This window comes from Hetaerina americana, unplaced genomic scaffold (assembly GCF_022747635.1).
Source record: "Hetaerina americana unplaced genomic scaffold, ioHetAmer1.1.p SCAF_9, whole genome shotgun sequence".
Lineage (NCBI taxonomy): Eukaryota > Metazoa > Arthropoda > Insecta > Odonata > Calopterygidae > Hetaerina > Hetaerina americana.
In genome coordinates this window covers 28,494,248-28,512,391 of record NW_027287538.1, presented here as the reverse complement: position 1 = coordinate 28,512,391, position 18,144 = coordinate 28,494,248, and the positions used below count along the sequence as shown (strand labels likewise).

At 34.7% G+C, this 18,144-nt stretch overlaps 2 protein-coding genes across 4 annotated transcripts; one reads left to right on the top strand and one right to left on the bottom strand.

Moving 5' to 3' along the window:
• On the top strand, positions 1-2,416 carry MED11 (mediator complex subunit 11). 2 transcript variants are annotated; one of them, XM_071597801.1, is made up of 4 exons: positions 1-113; positions 251-335; positions 415-555; positions 2,039-2,416. In XM_071597801.1, the coding sequence occupies exons 2-4, from the start codon at positions 260-262 to the stop codon at positions 2,293-2,295; spliced, it is 474 nt and encodes a 157-aa protein (XP_071453902.1). In that variant the 5' UTR covers positions 1-113; positions 251-259; the 3' UTR covers positions 2,296-2,416. The 2 variants fall into 2 exon arrangements, with proteins under 2 accessions (XP_071453902.1, XP_071453903.1); XM_071597802.1 differs by having other exon boundaries at positions 235-335.
• A 2,484-nt stretch (positions 2,417-4,900) lies between these two features.
• Positions 4,901-17,685, bottom strand: PCID2 (PCI domain-containing protein 2). Of its 2 annotated transcripts, XM_071597643.1 has the most exons (9): positions 17,669-17,685; positions 17,467-17,570; positions 17,054-17,095; positions 16,835-16,956; positions 13,695-13,961; positions 11,420-11,637; positions 10,554-10,654; positions 9,040-9,239; positions 4,901-5,577 (listed from the first exon to the last, which is right to left on the bottom strand). In XM_071597643.1, the coding sequence occupies exons 2-9, from the start codon at positions 17,500-17,502 to the stop codon at positions 5,316-5,318; spliced, it is 1,248 nt and encodes a 415-aa protein (XP_071453744.1). In that variant the 5' UTR covers positions 17,503-17,570; positions 17,669-17,685; the 3' UTR covers positions 4,901-5,315. The 2 variants fall into 2 exon arrangements, with proteins under 2 accessions (XP_071453744.1, XP_071453743.1); XM_071597642.1 differs by lacking the exon at positions 17,669-17,685 and having other exon boundaries at positions 17,467-17,650.
• Positions 17,686-18,144: the final 459 nt, after the last annotated feature.

Sequence of the window (18,144 nt, the reverse complement as noted above, 5' to 3'; positions counted from 1 at the left end):
TATAAGCCTCCAATTTGTATTCGGGTTTCTCCATACCGTGTTGTTTATATTTCATAATAACGGAAATTCGGAACCAGTTCTTCCATTTCTTGAAGAATTGTTTTTATACTGAGGTTAGACATGAATATGAAGAGCCCATAATATATTTATTCTGATTACGAAATTGTGTGTTATAATTTAAAAAATATGTTTATATTGAGACTGAGTATAGCATAGATAGTTAAATTACTTTAGAGCCTTCTGCTTACAGAACATCAAAATGACTGCGCCTATGGAAAGAATACAAACCCTTGATCTAATAGAAAAGGATATTATTAATTGTTTAATGAGTGCAGGTTAGTACGAAGGACAAGTTGAATTGAACTTCCGTTGCATGAAACTGCAAACTATTATCTTTGCTTTTTGTATTTTCAGGTCAGGCGCTTATGGAACTGAGCAAAGAAAAATCCAGCCAAAAGCATGCCGAAGGACAAACAGATACATTTCTGAAAACATTAGCACACGTCGAGTCAAAGTTAACTGAGCAAATCAATTATTTGACGCAAGTTTCGACAGGTATGCAATGAAATGACCATTTCTACTTGGCATGTTTATCTCTAAATTTAACTGTTGCGTCACTACAATGATAATTAATGCATTGAACACAATGTTTACCTTTACCTATCTATTGAGCGGGGTGTTTAAAAAAGACTTGGAATAAGATTTTGTTCTGAGTCTAAATGCTACGTAGCTTGGTTTCTTTGCTAGTAATTTTTGTTCCTTGCCAACAATCTTAAATACCAGGTAAACGATCAGGTGAAGGCCAACGAATTCACACTGATTCTCACTATAGTCAGCCTTAAACGTACGGTATTCAAATGGGAAATATGGTATCCGCAGGGAACTGGATTTTTAATTTTTTTTCAGCCTCGTTTGTTTAGTGACAGCAGGTGAAAGATATTCATTATTATTATTTGCCGTTTGCCAAACATAACGAGTGAAATAATTTTTCTTTTCGATTTGGACATGTTAAGTGATCGATGTTTGACATGTGTTAAGATTATAGACGTCTCATTGCAATCAGATCTTGAAATGGGCTTAAATAATATGCGACGTGACAGGATTGTTGTTCACGAAGTCATTGGTAATTCTTTTATTTGAAAAGGTAGTTACTTATACTTGAAATAAAACATCTCAAATGTGTGTCAAATCCTGAATCAAATTGCTCTATATGACACCGTTATTCCAAAATATTGAAATTCCCACATCCTACCGTTCAAGATGTAGCTAGTTTTAGCAGTTTCCTTCTGATAGATTGTTGTTTATCATTGTTTAATGGTATCTTTGTAACTATATATTGGTTTTTCGCTTTCCAAGAAGACCCAATATTATTAGTTGTATGAAAAAGGTGAGGAAATGAATCATCGTAATTCATGAATATCTTGTAAAACATTGTTTTAGTAAAAAAATGATGATCCCAGTTTGAAGCTTTTAGGGTTTCAATCTCATCCTTGCTAAATTGCATCTGGAGGAATTAGAAAAACTTGGTTGAGGTACTGGTACCACAATTGTTTGTTGAAATCTGCAGTTTTTCTAATTCCTCTTTCAGGATTGATGGAATATATTTATACGTCAGAGAAAATCATTTTCACAGATTAGAAAACTACTTTTTCAATGTTTCAAGAAACAATATTTTATGATGTTGTACTTAGAATTGTATATAATCCTGTCACATCACATATCACGTCCATTTCAAAATAGTATCTAATGAGAATCCAAATGAAAAGTATTCCACTCTTGTTTTGACATGTAATGGTGTAGTTAGAAAAGTGTGCATGGAAAGTTTCCAAAAATTTAGTTGGAATGGTTCAATTTACAATGATTGCTAGCATGTAAGATTGAATTCACTATTTCATTCTGGCTTCAAGGTTTAACTCTACTGACCTTATTTCAATCAATATATAATAGGTTTGGAACAGTCAGAGTAACAAATATAGGCTTAAGTTGTTACCATCGATAAATATGTAATTTGATAATTAAATGTAACTATTTTCTCCAGGTCAACCCCATGAAGGGTCAGGTTATGCATCACAGAAGGTTTTGCAAATGGCATGGCATCGACTGGAACATGCCAGGTCAAGAGTCAATGAATTGGAGCGGATAAAGAACAAACACCTTCAGGGGAGGGCACATGTGTTGCGGCAACAGCAGGCAGCTCTAACCAGTGGTGGTGCATGCCAGCAGACACAGTCTACTAATGCTGGCATGCAGTCGCAAGTGGGTCAGACTCAAGGCATGTCTGGCACTACAGGGTGAACCACATCTGATATACATGTTTTTTGATTGAATTATATAATATCTGTATTTAATATTGTACTTATATGTTTACTTAATTAAGCAATAAAATTGTCAATAAAAATTTTTGAAGGAGTTCATAGATACTGCGATTCAATCCCAATTGGGGCTAGTTATTGGAATTTCTTCCATTTAAGGATAATAAATCACAACCCTATATGTTCAACTGAATTTAATAATAAAGCCCATGGATAATGCAATCAAGAAATTCCATTTGGAACAAAATAAACATCATTTTATTTATCTTGATAGCAGTTATTTAGAAGATTTGAAGAAACCCCTCAATAATATTCCTGTTTCCCAAAACCAAAATTAAGGCAGAATTTGCAGTAAGTATGAATTCAATAATCTAACCTAATTTTTCTTACGACCAAATAGGTACGTTTAAAGACTGAAAAAGTTAAAAAAATATACTTAATAGCTCAAGAGCACTCTTTGAAAATCATTCAATTTTGGATAAACCGAAGAAACTTGAGACAAAAGTGAACTAATACTGACCAAATTTCATTTAAAATATCAGCAATTACCAATTTTCCATCTTTCATATAGCAGTTCCTTAATTCAACCAAAAAATTAAAGGAGCTAGAATAGATGCCTTGGAAGAGTATAATATTTTACTCTCTTTGAAACTGGAGGTTACCATACATCCCTGTAATCTCCACCGCAAACATCCCTTAAGTTCCATTACAAATCAATCCACCTGTACACTACCCTTGTATAAGCAACACATACATGAGCTAGGAACATTTTCACTGGAACCTAACAAATTTAAGGAATATAGTTACCGTAATGACCTCACACATTTCACCCTCTCCCACAATCCTCTACAACCACTTGCTTGACCGCTTGTATATTTAATGGAGGTTGAATATGTTGTTACATGGATGGTTGTATTGAACACATACTTAATCACTTGTGTAGCATAAGAACTTGGGTTGTTTGAGAAATATACAGGGTGTGGTGGTTTTCTACAGACAATTTCAATTTCCCGCCATATCGTAGTTCCACTGGAGGTTGCAATTGGGATTCTTGAAAGCTATAGGCATCTAGTAAACAGTTATAACCTCAAAATGGCCGAGATGTTAAGTACAACTGTGGAGAACAATCGAAGAGCTGCTATTATCGGAAGTGTTCGCGCTGGGCGTTTGCCCAGTAAATTAGTTCTGATTCTTCGGCTACCCCAGATCAACTGTTTACATTATTGTGGCTAGGTATATTGTTTCGGAGAAGTCTGGGGAAGGTTTTGCTAACGCAGCGAGGAAACCTCATTCGAGGAAATGCATGTTATAAACGGCAGCAGTCGTCAAGAAGGCTCAGGTGTTGAGGACCCGGGGCGATCGCTGAGGAAATTGGCGTCAGAAATGAATGTTAGGGAACAATCAATGTGTCGGATGGCAGAGGAGGACCCACGATACAAGTCTTACACAATAAAGGTGTGAGACATGCTGTCTGAGGCTGCCAGTGCAAAGCGGATTGCTTGCTGCGACCAGCTATTGTGTTTTCTAAAAATGAAGCTTCAGGGTGAATCACATTCTTTTCTGATGGAAAAATTTTCACCGTTGACCTGAAGATCAGTTGGAGAAATGATCGCTGGCTCGCCCATGACCCACTGAATGTTGCTCGAACAAAATTTAAGGCTAGAGTTCACTTTCTAGGTGTTGTGTCCAGTGAGGTCATGTTGTGTCTAGTTGATATAATGCCACCACATTTCTTTGAGAAGAGACAAACTATTATGTTTGCAGCGTAGTCGAAAGAGTGACCAATAAGACAAGGCATCCTAATGTTGCATCTCTATGCACCGCTATCGTAGCAGCATTTGCAAATATGGACAGTGCTGTTTTAAAGAGTGCGTGCGATCAATTCAGGACAAGATTGGATACAGTCATTGCAGCTGAAGGGGGTTACATTGAGTTATGTTACTCTTGACAGATACCACTACTTGTATGTAAAAGGATTTTCATTTTCATTAGTATTTTAATAAATTTGCTTTTAAACAAAAGTTTCATTTGTCCGGATTTTAGTGCTGTACCCTGTACATAATTCCATTGGAACAGAAACACTCTCCATCTTTTTAATGTAGGAGCCATAGTCACGGTTAAGAAAACAACAGAATGAATCCAGAAACAACTTCAATTACTGTTCCCCTGAAATTGCACAATTTGAAAAAGAGATTTGAATAAATATGAAACTAGTTAAAGTCTAATCCTATCTAGTCGAAAGTTAAACATTACCTTCATCAGGTTATAAATGGTGACCCCCTGAATGTCTAAAACATTACCAAGGTTAAAACATTCAAAAATTGAAACATTCCCAGCAGAGAGTTAAAAAATATAGCAACATATATAAGTGCAATGAAAGTAGCCCAGGTAATTATCAGTGATAGAGAAAGCATGTAAATCTGTACTGTAAAAAGGATTGAAACAACCAATGCTTGTGACTTCGCCTTTTAAAGTAGTGTGTGCGACACTTTTTATTTATTATTAAATTTAAGAAGACTTCAGCTTTGATTGGCAATTCAATGTCACACAAATAAAAAGAAAATTCTTCATTAAGAATGTTATGCAGGTTGTATTCATTCAAAAATACACTGAAAGTACACACTGAATTACATGGAAATTCAATTCCTTGTAGTAATGATGGTTACTTCAGGCTTGAATTTTAAATCACTTCCACAAAAGCACAAAGAACTACATTCGTCTTTTTTAATACTAAAAAGTTTTACATACATTTCACCAGCAATTCATTTTATAATCTCCAGGCCAAGCATTATTTGAATGCCTGCTGAATGAAGTATGTTTCTTTCCTTCAAGTCTCCTTTTATTCCAAAACTTTTAGCTGATATTTAGTTCCAGCCACCCTCTCCACATATGACCATGCTATCCGATTTCCCTCATCAAATGCACTCTACCACAAGACGCAAGTAAAACCCCACTGAAGAAGAACACATTTTTATGGAAATATAATAAATAATCATGGCCATTTCAACTTATAGAATTAAGAGGAGGGAATGCATTGGCCTTGCTAACGACGACTTTCTGGTGTTGTCTTGATATATAACCCTTAATTTTTCCTTCAAATATGAGGTTGGCAATAATACATTCCACCTCATCAGCGTCAACTTGGCCTAATATGTCAGTAGTGGTACCAGGTTCCAATTTACCACTCTTACTCTTTTCACTGACACACTTCAATGCACACACAAATGCTTCCACTGGAATCTGATGGGTGTTTAGGATCAGATGCCTGAAAGAAGGAACAATTTTTTCAGTAAGTGAAAGAATATCAAATAACATGGTTATATGCCCCTATTGGCAAAAGACTTGGTGTATTTACACATGCCACATACCAGTCACTGCTTTTATTTATAGAAATTGATGTATTTAACATATAAGCATGAAGTACCTCTACCTACTGTTACGCTTCCAAAACTCGTATTGACAGATTTAACCACCTTAATAAAATGAAGAAAAAAGGATTATTATTACATTTGAGCGAAGAAATCAAGCAAAAGCAGCTGCACTTGGCTGAGAAAAAAGTGCTGTTTCATTAAGACAATGCACCAGCTCATAAATCCATTATTGCAATGGCCAAAATTCATGAATTAAAGTTTGAATTGCAACCTCATGCAACCTATTCGCCAGATTTAGCCCCCTCGGATTATTTTCTATTCGCAAACTTGAAAAAATGATTCAGTGGTCTAAGATTTTTCAACTGTGAAGAAGTGAAGGCAGTTAATGGCTATATTGAGGAGCAAGACAGTTCTTATTATAAAATAGGTATTAAACTTATTGAAAATCGCTGGGAAAAGTGTATAGAGCTGAAAGGAGATTATGTTGAAAAATAAATAAATTTTTTCCAAAATATTTACATTTTCTTTGTGGGGTCGGGTACTTCTGGGACCACCTTCGTCTGTTAGTTTCTGTTGTCCTTGATTTTACTGTTAGTCAAAAATGTAAATTGAGAAAATCATGGAGCAATGAATCAACATCAAGTTTTTTGGCGAGTGCAGTAAAAGTTATCAAGAAATTACTGAAATGTTGACAACTGTTTACGGTGATAATGCTCTGAAGAAAACATTAGTTAACCATTTTCAGGTGGATTTAGTCTTTTGAAGATGGCCAACAAGATGCCATGGATGATGCAAGTCTGGGACAACCTTCAACCATCTGTGTTGCCACAACATTGATTTTGTGCCATTCCTTGTCCTTACAGATAGTCGAAAAACTGTCCTAATGATAGCTGATGAACTGATTTTAGCAAAATCAACAGTGCACACTATTTTAACCAAACATGATGGATGGATCCTTCACCATGAGAATGCACCCGCACATTCAGCATTGATTGTTCACCAGTCTCTTGCAAAAAAATTCAATCACCATCCTTGATCATCCTTCTTATTCACCAGAGCTTGTCGCCCCCTGTGACTTTTTCCTATTCCCAAAATGCAAAAATGTGATAAGGGGACATCACTGGGAAGATAAGGACACCATAAAGCAAGAATAAACAAGAAAACTAAAAATCCTAACTGCCGAGGACTTCCAAGGGTACTTTAAAAAGGGGAAAAGAAGATGGAATAAGTGCATAGCAACAAATGGAGAGTACACAGAAAGGGACAAAATCGATGTAGACTAAATTTTGTAAAATAAAGTTTTTATGGTCTCAGCTCGCATATTTATTGGACAGGGTAGTATTGTGAGGGTAAAAAGAAACTTAACATTTCCAATTTAGATTTAATATTTCACGACCATGGTTACCCTCATAATGAAGGAATTCCACAAAGTTAAACCTGAAACTTATGTTTAGGGTAGCATTGCTTCCCCATGAACTCAAAAATGTGAGTGATTTTACACATGCCAATATACTTCACAATTGTAAGCAATGAATTCTTTCATGTGATTCTGATAATAGTAATGCAGGAAATTTTGGAATTTTTCCTTCACATAAACATACCATACTGCCAGGACATGCTTTTAATAAAGTTACATACTCTCTTTTACATGGAAATAAATGAAGTGCTACAGGTTTTCCAGATATAAATGATCAGTAACTTCTTTTTGTGTAAAAAGTGATCCCTGTATAATGAAAAATATGGTATATTACTTTAACATAACTCAATAGCCTTCCTTTTCATGCTTGACATAATCATAATACCGCTAAATTTTTTTAGTCAAGGTTTGTTTTCTATCATTACTAAAACTTTTAAACAATTCTACCCTAAAATTGCAGTAGGGAGAAATTTATGAATGTCAAGAAGAATGAGATAGTTTGCAGTTGAGTTCATGAAATTATCAACATCATCTTATTACATTGCTGGCTGAAGGACCAATGGTGAGCATTTCTACCAGGTAAACACTAAACAACTGATTTAATTTTAGGGTGGTCACTGCATGCAAATAATATTTGGAACTTAATGAATCCCTTCAAAACAATAAAAGAGAAACCTATGCAGATATATCATTCAACAAAATAAAAGGCAATGGTATTGATCTTATTGTACCAAGGTATTTACTCATATAATGTGTAAGAATGAACATTTAGGAATATTTGAAAATAAAAAGTAAAGGCAGAAAAATAAAAAGCAACACAAATCAGAGAAGACACAAGTGGCTGGCACAAGAAGGAATATCAGAAAGGCATACAATGAAGGGTGCTCCTAATTTTAATGCCAAATTCCTATGCCAGAATTAATCATTTTAATATTTGCACATAATAGACTCAAAGGTGTGTGGCCTGCTTTTACAAATGAATGCCTGGAAGAGGATTGATAACACTAATAATATCTATGAACATTTGCCATTCCATGATATTCTCAAACAATTTCATATATCTAGATTACTATTATTGGCATTCTATCCGGTTAAGGTATATTTTGAATGGACAATGCCTGTACAAATATACACAGATACATTTGCTAGCCTCTCCTAACAAAACAGCCAGACGGGTATGAGTTTGGCCATGACATGTAGAGTTAAGATATTATTAGGGATTAAATGGTTGTACTAAGCCAATCTATAATGTATTGCTTGCGGTCAAGAGCATGCATAAAGCAAAAGTCACAAATACTTGTGTAATTTAGGATGCTTTGGAGGTGTAATGACAATATGATTGCATTGTATACTTGTTTGTTCAATGGCTGGTTCAGCAAGATAACCACCTATTTTCAATGAAATATTATTTTCTGTCCACCGAAATGAAAAATCCCTTATTTAACTACATATTGTTATTCTTCCATAATTACATGTAATTGATAAACATCAATACATACAATCCATATGACATGAGTTGGCCAATAGTAAAGTCCATATAGTATTTAAGTGTACCAAAAATAGTACATCACAAATAAATATTCCCTTAAAATGAAGCATACAATAATGAAAATCAGTGTACAATAGTAATTTGCATTTCAAAGATAAAAAAATTATGATCACAGGTCATTATCTTTATTTTATTACAATTTAAATTGTAAATTTGATCTGGAGGAAAAGGAAAAAGTTGTATAAAAATTAATTTTGAAATTTGTGGAAGAAAGGGTTTGGATTTGATCAAAATTTGGGCCCAACCCACTCCTATTTATAATGTTAACATGAATATTTCAAAATATTTAATCAGTTCCTATTAAGAACCGCAGGAAATGTATGATTCTTAAAGGTCAAAAACATATGAAATACTTTGAATTTCATTTTAAAAGTATCATTTCACACTTACACTTTTTTGAATAGATTTCTGTAGGTCACAATTTTCAGCTTCTCTAGGAGGAGGTATATTCCACACTTGATGAAAAAGGCTTCATGAAGCTGAACTGCAGCACTTAAACGACCAATGTCCCCTGCTTTCACAGCCTCCACAACATCCCAAAGCTGGAGAAGGTCATACTTCTCCAGAACTCTGCGACTTGGCATATAACCCTACAAGGAATAATATTTGTCCGCAGTAAGAATATAACTGAACACGCACATTTTATGAATCAATTCATAATAAATATACTTCCCTTGAATACAAGTAAACATAGAGTTCAACATTAACATTTTCCTTCTTGGAATATTATTCCCTGAACTGAACACATAAATGCAATGACTCCAAAGTACCTGCCAAATATACAAATAGAGTTTAACCTGCGAGGATCACATTACTTACTGTGATCATCACAGTGATGTGTGAGACACACTGTGATGATCACATAAATGACCACTTTGCAAAGGTATACCGTAAAAAAAAGATTTAAATATCCATTATACGTTTCCCATAGCTGTTGTTTTCACATAATTAATGAAAAAATTAAACGTCTACCTGACCTCTGTAATCAATTGTCTGTTAATAGATATGTTAACCCATGAAGTTAACCATAATTTATGCATTAAACCCCTCCAATTTATTTTCACCTCACTTTTTGTAAATTCTTTTCTCCAAATCCAACAAACAGCTAGAATATTACATGAAGAATACAATGCATCTTTCCATTGTCCTTATATTCACGTACAACAAGTTTTAGTGCTCAAGCATCCTCATCAAGTACAAATTAATCAAGTCGCATTCGTACCTGATGATGACCCTTGAGCGTTGAAACTAGTTGTACGTGAATAAAAGGACAGTGGAAAGATACATTTTATTCTTCATTTAATAAACATGAACTTCCACAAAGTTCAGCCAGGAACAATTGAACAGCTAGAATCCTCTGCCATTATAATTAAAAAATTTAAATTGTATATTATCTTATGATTACAGCTGTTCACAAATATTCATGCTCATACATACTTGTTTCACTCTATTTCTCTATACCCCTATACATATTTATCACTGTGATGCAGTAGAACCTTAAAACTTGAATACCTAAATGACCACACTTCCGTCGGGTTTCTGAAAATGAGTGATAGACTATCCTATCCAATATCACTCTGCTCAGCCTTATGGCAATATCATGCTGATGTATCATACAAAAGCAAATATGATTATTTATGTATTAGTTTCATTGCAAGGAAATGAATTACATTTTGTGGCCCATGTTTAGACTTTGAACTATGGAGGTTTTGCAGATAAGGAGTGAACAGCAGGGAGCCATTTAGCAAGCAATATTGAATCCAGTCCAAGAGTTCATTGTGCAGAGGTTGGAGAGATAGAAGTTTAAATATCTTCTGCATGATAGTGAAGCTTCAATGATGTCAAGAAGCATAGAGATTCGGCATGAAGTTTCATATCATACTTAAAAATAACAAAGAACTTACCAAAAGAACTTTCACAGGTATTAGATATATGAGAATTTGTCTCTTGTTCCGAGCACATTGCCTGTGGCATCTTTGAAAGGCATACGATAGGTATTCATCAGCTAAAAATAAGAAAACATCAAATTCAATGATTCAGAAGTAACTCTAAGCCACATTACACCATGCAAAACTTCAGATTCAAAGTGCTACGATTATTTTATTTTTATTGTATTTAATACAATTCAATAATACTAAAATATAGGATATTTTGTTATACATGCACTGAGGATCCTGCAGCTCATAAAGCAACTGGGTATGTTAAAAGATTAAATAGAGCACTACAACTGTTTGTGATAAGAGATATAAAATAAAATATCATCAAATTTGCTTATTCATATGCTTTGCTTGTATACAAGTAGTAATAAAAAAAGAGAAAATGACACAAATATACATGTTTAAGCAAAACAGCCAGAATAATTGAAGAACAAAATAATAAATGAGTAAAGTAATGCATATTAACTTGATATATAGTTTAAGACTATCCCACCGGTAATTTTTAAATTTATTCAAAAACGTTCTAAAAGATAAATACATTTCATGTCAAGAGGCAGATTAGATGAAATGGATTGCTGAGAGTAAGGTGTTTACATGTAAATTAATATCAATTATTGCACCATGGGCATGTATATGAGAATTTAGAATAAGTTCACCCTTTGAATGTAGAAGGCCATGTCATACTGTCAAGTCCAAACTAAACCCGCGATAGAATTGGATAAAAATCACGACATTTAGTAACTTTTACATCCTTACTTGGTATAAGAGAAGTAATTAAATAAATATTATAGCAGATAATCACTATATGTGTATAGGTACATAAATTGAATCACCTTGAACATAGTCACTATCAAACATTGCCTTACGTCCCACGTAGTAACGGTAGGTCACCTGTTGGCTCAGGGAGAAATGCTCTTTCAAGGGAGTAGATTCAATTGCTCGAATTAATGGTCGGCATAAATGTAGTTTGTTTATGTGGAAGTACACCTTGAACAATTGATTAACCAGTGAGAGCATTCCCCAGCGTTTTGTATCTTCTTCTGAAGATCGACTGAAAAAAGTTCCGTGAAAGTAATATTTAGGAGGGTATAAGGGCTTGCATAATATCCATCAAGATGTGTTACTTTAACAAAAACCATGTTTAATTGGAAGGATCGATAGAAAGAAGAGCTTCTACATTAGAGTTAGAAAGTGAAATGTGCTATCAATCTTAAAAGTTGGCCATACCATTGAGACTAACAACTATAAGAGCCCTCAGTTTGGAGAAGGGGATAAAATGGGTCTTACCCAACTTGGGCAAAACATGCACAATACTAATACTGATAGAACCGATTTCATACCATTGCCTACTGGCATCTACCTTTACCCAAATGAGAAAGAAGATCATGAAAGATCCAGAGCCATACAAGCTTTCTTCACAATCAAATTAGGGTCCTGCAAATCCACAGGTATCTGAATTATAACTGATCCAACCTTTATTCTGATACAAGTGAACCATACCTGACACAAGATCATAAATTAAATCAAGTTGTACTTCAACAAAACTTAAGTATTTTTAGTAAAAATAAATAGTAATAAAACAATATTTACAAACAGGGAGATGACATTTCTCAAAATTGATTTGAAAACTTAACCATGAATGAGTGAAAATATTACATCTGGTGGCTCCTTAATAATGATATGGTAAACATCAATTTTAAAGTTCAAAAAGGGAGAGGTAATTTAACAAAGATATAAACATAGTACCATAAGAGTCATCACCATATTTCTATTATGGCAATACATCTTAAAGTGGCAAAAAATTATTTTTAGTAGCAAATTATATTTTGTTATAGATTATGCACTAGAACAGGACGGCCAATCTATGGCATGCATGCCTAAAACGGCACATGGAGAATTGATTTTGGCATGCAAAGCTGGGAGAGTGCTATGGACAATTCAATTCCATGGTGAGTTAAGATTACAGGGTTGAAATAGCAACTAAAATTGATCCAAGTCGCAGATGGGAGACAAAGAAGAGTGCTGTATATATTAGTGGCCTCTGCTATTTGAACAATACCTATGACTTTAAGTCATCAAACATTTTCTGTGGCATATACTATCCTTCTATTCAGGAATTTTTCTCGGGTTTCCAACCGGGTCAGGTTTCGGAGTACCGACGTTTCGATGGCTGACTCTGCCATCGTCTTCAGGGTTGAAGTGCAGAGCATGGAAATTGCCGGGTATTTATACATATATGCATGTATAAATACCCGGCAATTTCCATGCTCTGCACTTCAACCCTGAAGACGATGGCAGAGTCAGCCATCGAAACGTCGGTACTCCGAAACCTGACCCGGTTGGAAACCCGAGAAAAATTCCTGAATACTATTCGCCGGGAAAGCCTGAGATCCTTCATTATCCTTCTATTTTCATCAACGCATGCTAAACATTTTTCTCATATGTCCTATTAGTAAAAGCAAGACTAGTAGACCATCCGCATCAGTCAATATATGACCATCGCTTTGACACCACCAGCTCTCTTTCTTTTATTGAAGTTCGTATTATTTACTTATAATGTACGAGTTTCCTTAGGGAATAATTAATATTTTATTCTCTGAACTCAAAAAGAATCAACAATATTAATTGCAAATATTACCTTATTCTGCTAACAAAAGAAAATTTTACATGCCATGAAGAAATTCTAATAAATTACAAATTGAGATTTCTTATAATATTTCATTCAAATACCTTTGTTAAAAGCTCTAATAAAATTTAAAATTCAAAATAAATAATTGACAATCCCAAATTAAAGTTGTGTTTTATTATAAAAACTCCTATGCCCCTTATAGACATTAAAATATTCAATTTCAATACATAAAATCATAATCTCACAAGATAGATTGGCATGAAAGTCAAGAGTATACTCTGATTTCATAAACTCTGGCACTCTATTGTCAAAGGGTTCATCATCCCTGTACTAGATTATTACGGGATGGAAATTCTGCAACCAAACCACCACAGATTATCTATGCTTGGCAAGAGGAGGTGCATATATAATGAACTTTTCATAATGCAGATAAGTTAAGCCGATCATATGCATAAAACTGTAAGTGGATATTAACTCACTTGTCGGCAGCACATATCCTAAAACAGCTCATGAGACAATCTGCAGCCTTCTCCAGAGTTTCTCTAGGTGGTCCCTGACCACGTTTAGCTCTCTCCCTGTCTGCAGACAAGGCAAGCAGTCTGAGATCAAGACAAAGGGCTAGAAGCATGGGCAACAGCCAATTCTCATCCCTTTGAGCCTGCAAGGCCTTGCAAGCAGCCTGCACTGCTTGTGTCTGCCACCTGTAGGCTTCCACATATTCTTGATTTGTTGCAGAGTAAACACAGCTGAAAAAAGTTAAAATCGGCCCTAGTGAACATCTTTACAATATATTCACGTTACAATAAATTAAGCTGCATTGTACTGAATACCTTCTGTGGAGAATCAAATGGTTCACGTAAAATGCATACACTCACTTGCACTACATACATCATTATGATGCATTATAGACTATAAAAAAAATTGAAATGATAAACCTCACCTTCCATCAAATACAGAACTTCAAAGGATGCACTTGATTATCGCAGAGTTTTCTGCAAATGGAAAACTTTGAAGTTATGTGTTCGATGGAAGGTGAGGGTAATGATAATTTTTCTTACAGTTTATTCTAGCTTATAATGATGCATGCATTATATTTACTGCTTAATTTGTTACTCTTGTATGATTTACAAGCCCCAATAATATTACCATATGCCGTACAGCAATGCAAAGAATTTGGCTTTATCATACTGATGTTCAACATTACCATAACAGTGAGGGTACATATTTGAAAGTTGTCGAAAGTCTAGTCAGACACTGCAAATTAGCTCTCTGCATGAAGAAACGATAATTAAGGTCGACTGTCCTTTTTTCATCCTGGTAAATCAACTGATCTAGAAAAATGAAGCTTAACTATATACTGTTAAACTAGAAAAAAAAATTACATCCATAATACTCATGTTTGTTACCATGCATAAGTAATACCCACACATTAACTTTTTTTGTGATAAATATTGGTAATATGCATGGCAAATTGCAGAAACCAATGGATTTATTGAACTACAATTGGGACATTTCATGGCACTTTTTCTCTGTTGCAAATCATCCACTTGCTTGTAAAAATGGGGACCAGGTTATAATAAGATCATCCATAAAGGTCAAGAAGTTTTCATGTCATCATGTTTAAGTATTAAGCAGGTAGAATAAATCATATTCAATACAACCCAAGTACTAGTCACATGAAGTTCTTAACCCAATGGGCAGCATGTAATTTAATATACACTTTATCAGGCATTTAGATTTCACAAATCATTACAAATAATTGTCACTACGGTCACTACACAACACAATAGTGTAGTCCTATGAGCCAGCATTGGTATCATGAAACAGTATTCAACCTAACTGCCATTGAAGAAATGTTTAATAAAAAGAGGGAAATTATTCAAATAGATAAATGCAGGTAACTCATTGAGAACCAAGGAAAGGTGGGGTCTCTTAATATAAATTATGTGTATTGGTTCCTAAAAGACATGTATGGAACATGTCACATTGGTTGCTAATATTACAGACAAACAATGCATTGCAATTAGAGTTTGAACGCAAATGTACAGTCACAAATAAGAAAACAGTACACAGGAGCAGTAAAAAAATTATCCATCTGCAGAGAGAGAGCCATGAATTCATACCCTGCATAACATTATGTTTGCACAGGAACTGACAAATTTGGAGACTTAAATGACAAAGCTGTTCTCTTTCCTTAGTTTTCTATGCATCACCAAGTTATTGCATTCATTTTTGATGCACTTATAATATGATCTCAGCAGGATGGAGTTATTTGATTTCAAGATTATTGAATATTTGTTTTAGATTATCAGAAGAAGCCATTATTTCTTGAGTTACTCATTTGCAGTATTTGTCTCGAGGACTGGAGTTTTTATAGGCATCAGAGGGAAATATACATTAAAGAAATGCAAGAACATATCACGGAAGCTGTTGAATATTATATAAAATATGTCATTTGTAAAAGCAAAACCCCAGGATTGCTCTAGGAGTAATTGTTGAAAATATGATTGAGCCAAAAATGAGTAAACGCACTTGCATTGACCCCAATATGTAATGTGCTGAAGTCAACAATGAAGATAAACTTTGAAAACTGAGCTTTATGGCCAGAAAAGTGTAGATTTAGAATTTAATTCAGACTAAAGTCTTTTGTAAGTAGTGCCATAAGCAAGAAGAAATTCAAGAAGAATAAGAGGCAGGGCTCTGGAAATCCATTTGCCACAGACTGATTACTAGAAATTGAAGGAAATAAATTGTCTGCATCTTAATTAGCGAACACTTGTCCTGTTAGTAGCTGCAATATGAAAGCTGTATTTCTGAGTCAATTTTCGTCTGGATTACATTCATGCAATACTGCATGGTTAAAAATACAATAAACATAATTTCCTTGGATTCAGCAGCCTCTCCCTCTGGCCCTCCATATATAAATAACTCCAACTGCAGTACTTGCAGGAGTAGTTCTTAGGGAAAGCTTTCAACAGTTGTGGTCATTGGCATCATACAAAACACTAAGACGTTAAAAATATTACATGGGTGAGGGTACTGGGATGGTGTAGGGGCTAATGCACTAGCTTCCAAGCCCGACGATTCGGGTTCGAAACCCCGAACGACAGGAGTTTTTAGAGGTATTCCGTTTCCTACTTGGGGTGGCTTTTGGAGAGTACATCAAGTGGAGTAAACTGTGCGTCGGATGGGGCGTTAAATTGTGGACCCCTTTGCATCTTTTACTGATAATAGGCTAATTGATCACCAGGTTTCTATCAACCCTTCCTCCATTCTTTGAGAAGCCCACACCAAACTGCCCATCCATCCTTAATGGCGCAAATGGCCTCAGCTGTCGATTGCCTCCCCAAATGTCTCTTACTAACATGGGCGCTTCCAAAAGACACAAGAATTTTCAAAATAAAACCAAAATTGCGTTGGTCACACCATGTAAACAAGGCTCTACTAAATACTGAGGCTATTACAAATGTAATGAGTGCACAATAAACACTACATCATAAGTTGATGAAGACACGAGAGATGAAAAGTTATACCCAAATTAAAATTACATGGCGATGAAATGCCAATATAGCCCATCAGTTAGACTAATTCAATCGGGAAAATTAAACTACATAATTACCGCAGGTGTGCAGCAACTATTTCATCCAATGGTGGATCTATCACTCTTTCAACAGCCGAATCAGGATTTTCTATATGGAGCCTGCTGCTGACCACATGACCATGACGAAATGACAGAAATTCCTGCATAGAAAGTATTTACCACGTTGTTAACAATTAATAACAACAACAATAATAATATCAACGACATAACAGAAACTACAGGAAATAAACCTCATACCGCTAATGAATTGCCTTCTCTGTTTCTCCATGCATTATCGACCTGAAATAACAATTATTTCCTGTTAGAATGATTCCAAAATGTCAATTCTTTTAGGTCAAGTATCATGATAACTTGATAACTAAGCTGTCAGAGAAAGTACAACAGAACCAAAAATGGGCGTGTGAGTGATCAGAAGAAATGGAGGTAATAACATATTCCTGAGATATATAAAATTAGTTCCTCCAAAAAACATGAGGCCTATTTAAAAGAACATCACACTCGTATGTGCCTCGAGTTTTGTTTCGAAACAATAGATACATTAAATCATAGCAGTTATAAACATTTAAAAGCTTATAAAAAATACCTTTCACACGTAAAGAATAACATACTAGGGCTAAAAACGAATTCATGATTAAATAATTCTGCTTTACCTGTTGAAGATATTGATTCAAACTCATGTGGGCCATGCTGCAGTTTATATAAATTTCTGCCTTCCTAAAACATGAATATTAGACGATATCTTCCACTACATGAGCTAGAAATAAAGTCAGAAAAAATGCATAGCCCTGTAAGAATTATCATAATACTAGTTCTACACAAAGCAAACAAACAATCTGTCGGAACACAACAAACCTTGCGCCAAACAAAACACTACGATACAGCGCGCCAGTACAGCCATCACTGAAGGTTCATTATTATTGCCCGCTATCATGAATGCAAGGGCCAAAGTATTCCATCTCTTGTTATTCATAACTTTTCAAATAATTCTGTATTAACGATACATCTACGAAATGGAAATCTTCGAACGTCAATATAGTCGTAAAATTACTACGAAAAATTATTTATTAAAGTAAATATAAAAGATAAAAATATAATTCAATTGGTTTTTTATTCCAGTGTTTAAGTAATGACTTCAGACCATAGAATGAGTAATTTACTTTTCTGTTAAACTTCATTTTTTAGGGTTTTTTCAGATACCAAGTTACCTCGATATCGTCACACAGGAAAGTGCCCTATACATTTGGAAGTGTCAGCTTCCTGCTATTACTAGTGTACAAAAAAACCCTCAGAGCTGCGGGAGCAAAACAGCCTTTCAAATCGATTTCTTT

What these genes read in the sequence shown, in the direction of transcription:
- MED11 (XM_071597801.1), top strand. Translation starts at nt 260, where the DNA reads ATGACTGCGCCTATGGAAAGAATACAAACCCTTGATCTAATAGAAAAG. An exon ending in TAATTGTTTAATGAGTGCAG is followed by an intron (nt 336 to 414) that starts GTTAGTACGAAG and finishes TTGTATTTTCAG; the next exon opens with GTCAGGCGCTTATGGAACTG. An exon ending in TTTGACGCAAGTTTCGACAG is followed by an intron (nt 556 to 2,038) that starts GTATGCAATGAA and finishes TATTTTCTCCAG; the next exon opens with GTCAACCCCATGAAGGGTCA.
- PCID2 (XM_071597643.1), bottom strand. Translation starts at nt 17,502, where the DNA reads ATGGCCCACATGAGTTTGAATCAATATCTTCAACAG. An exon ending in GAGAAGGCAATTCATTAGCG is followed by an intron (nt 16,957 to 17,053) that starts GTATGAGGTTTA and finishes CTTTCTATGCAG; the next exon opens with GAATTTCTGTCATTTCGTCA. An exon ending in TGATAGTGACTATGTTCAAG is followed by an intron (nt 10,655 to 11,419) that starts GTGATTCAATTT and finishes TCTTATTTTTAG; the next exon opens with CTGATGAATACCTATCGTAT.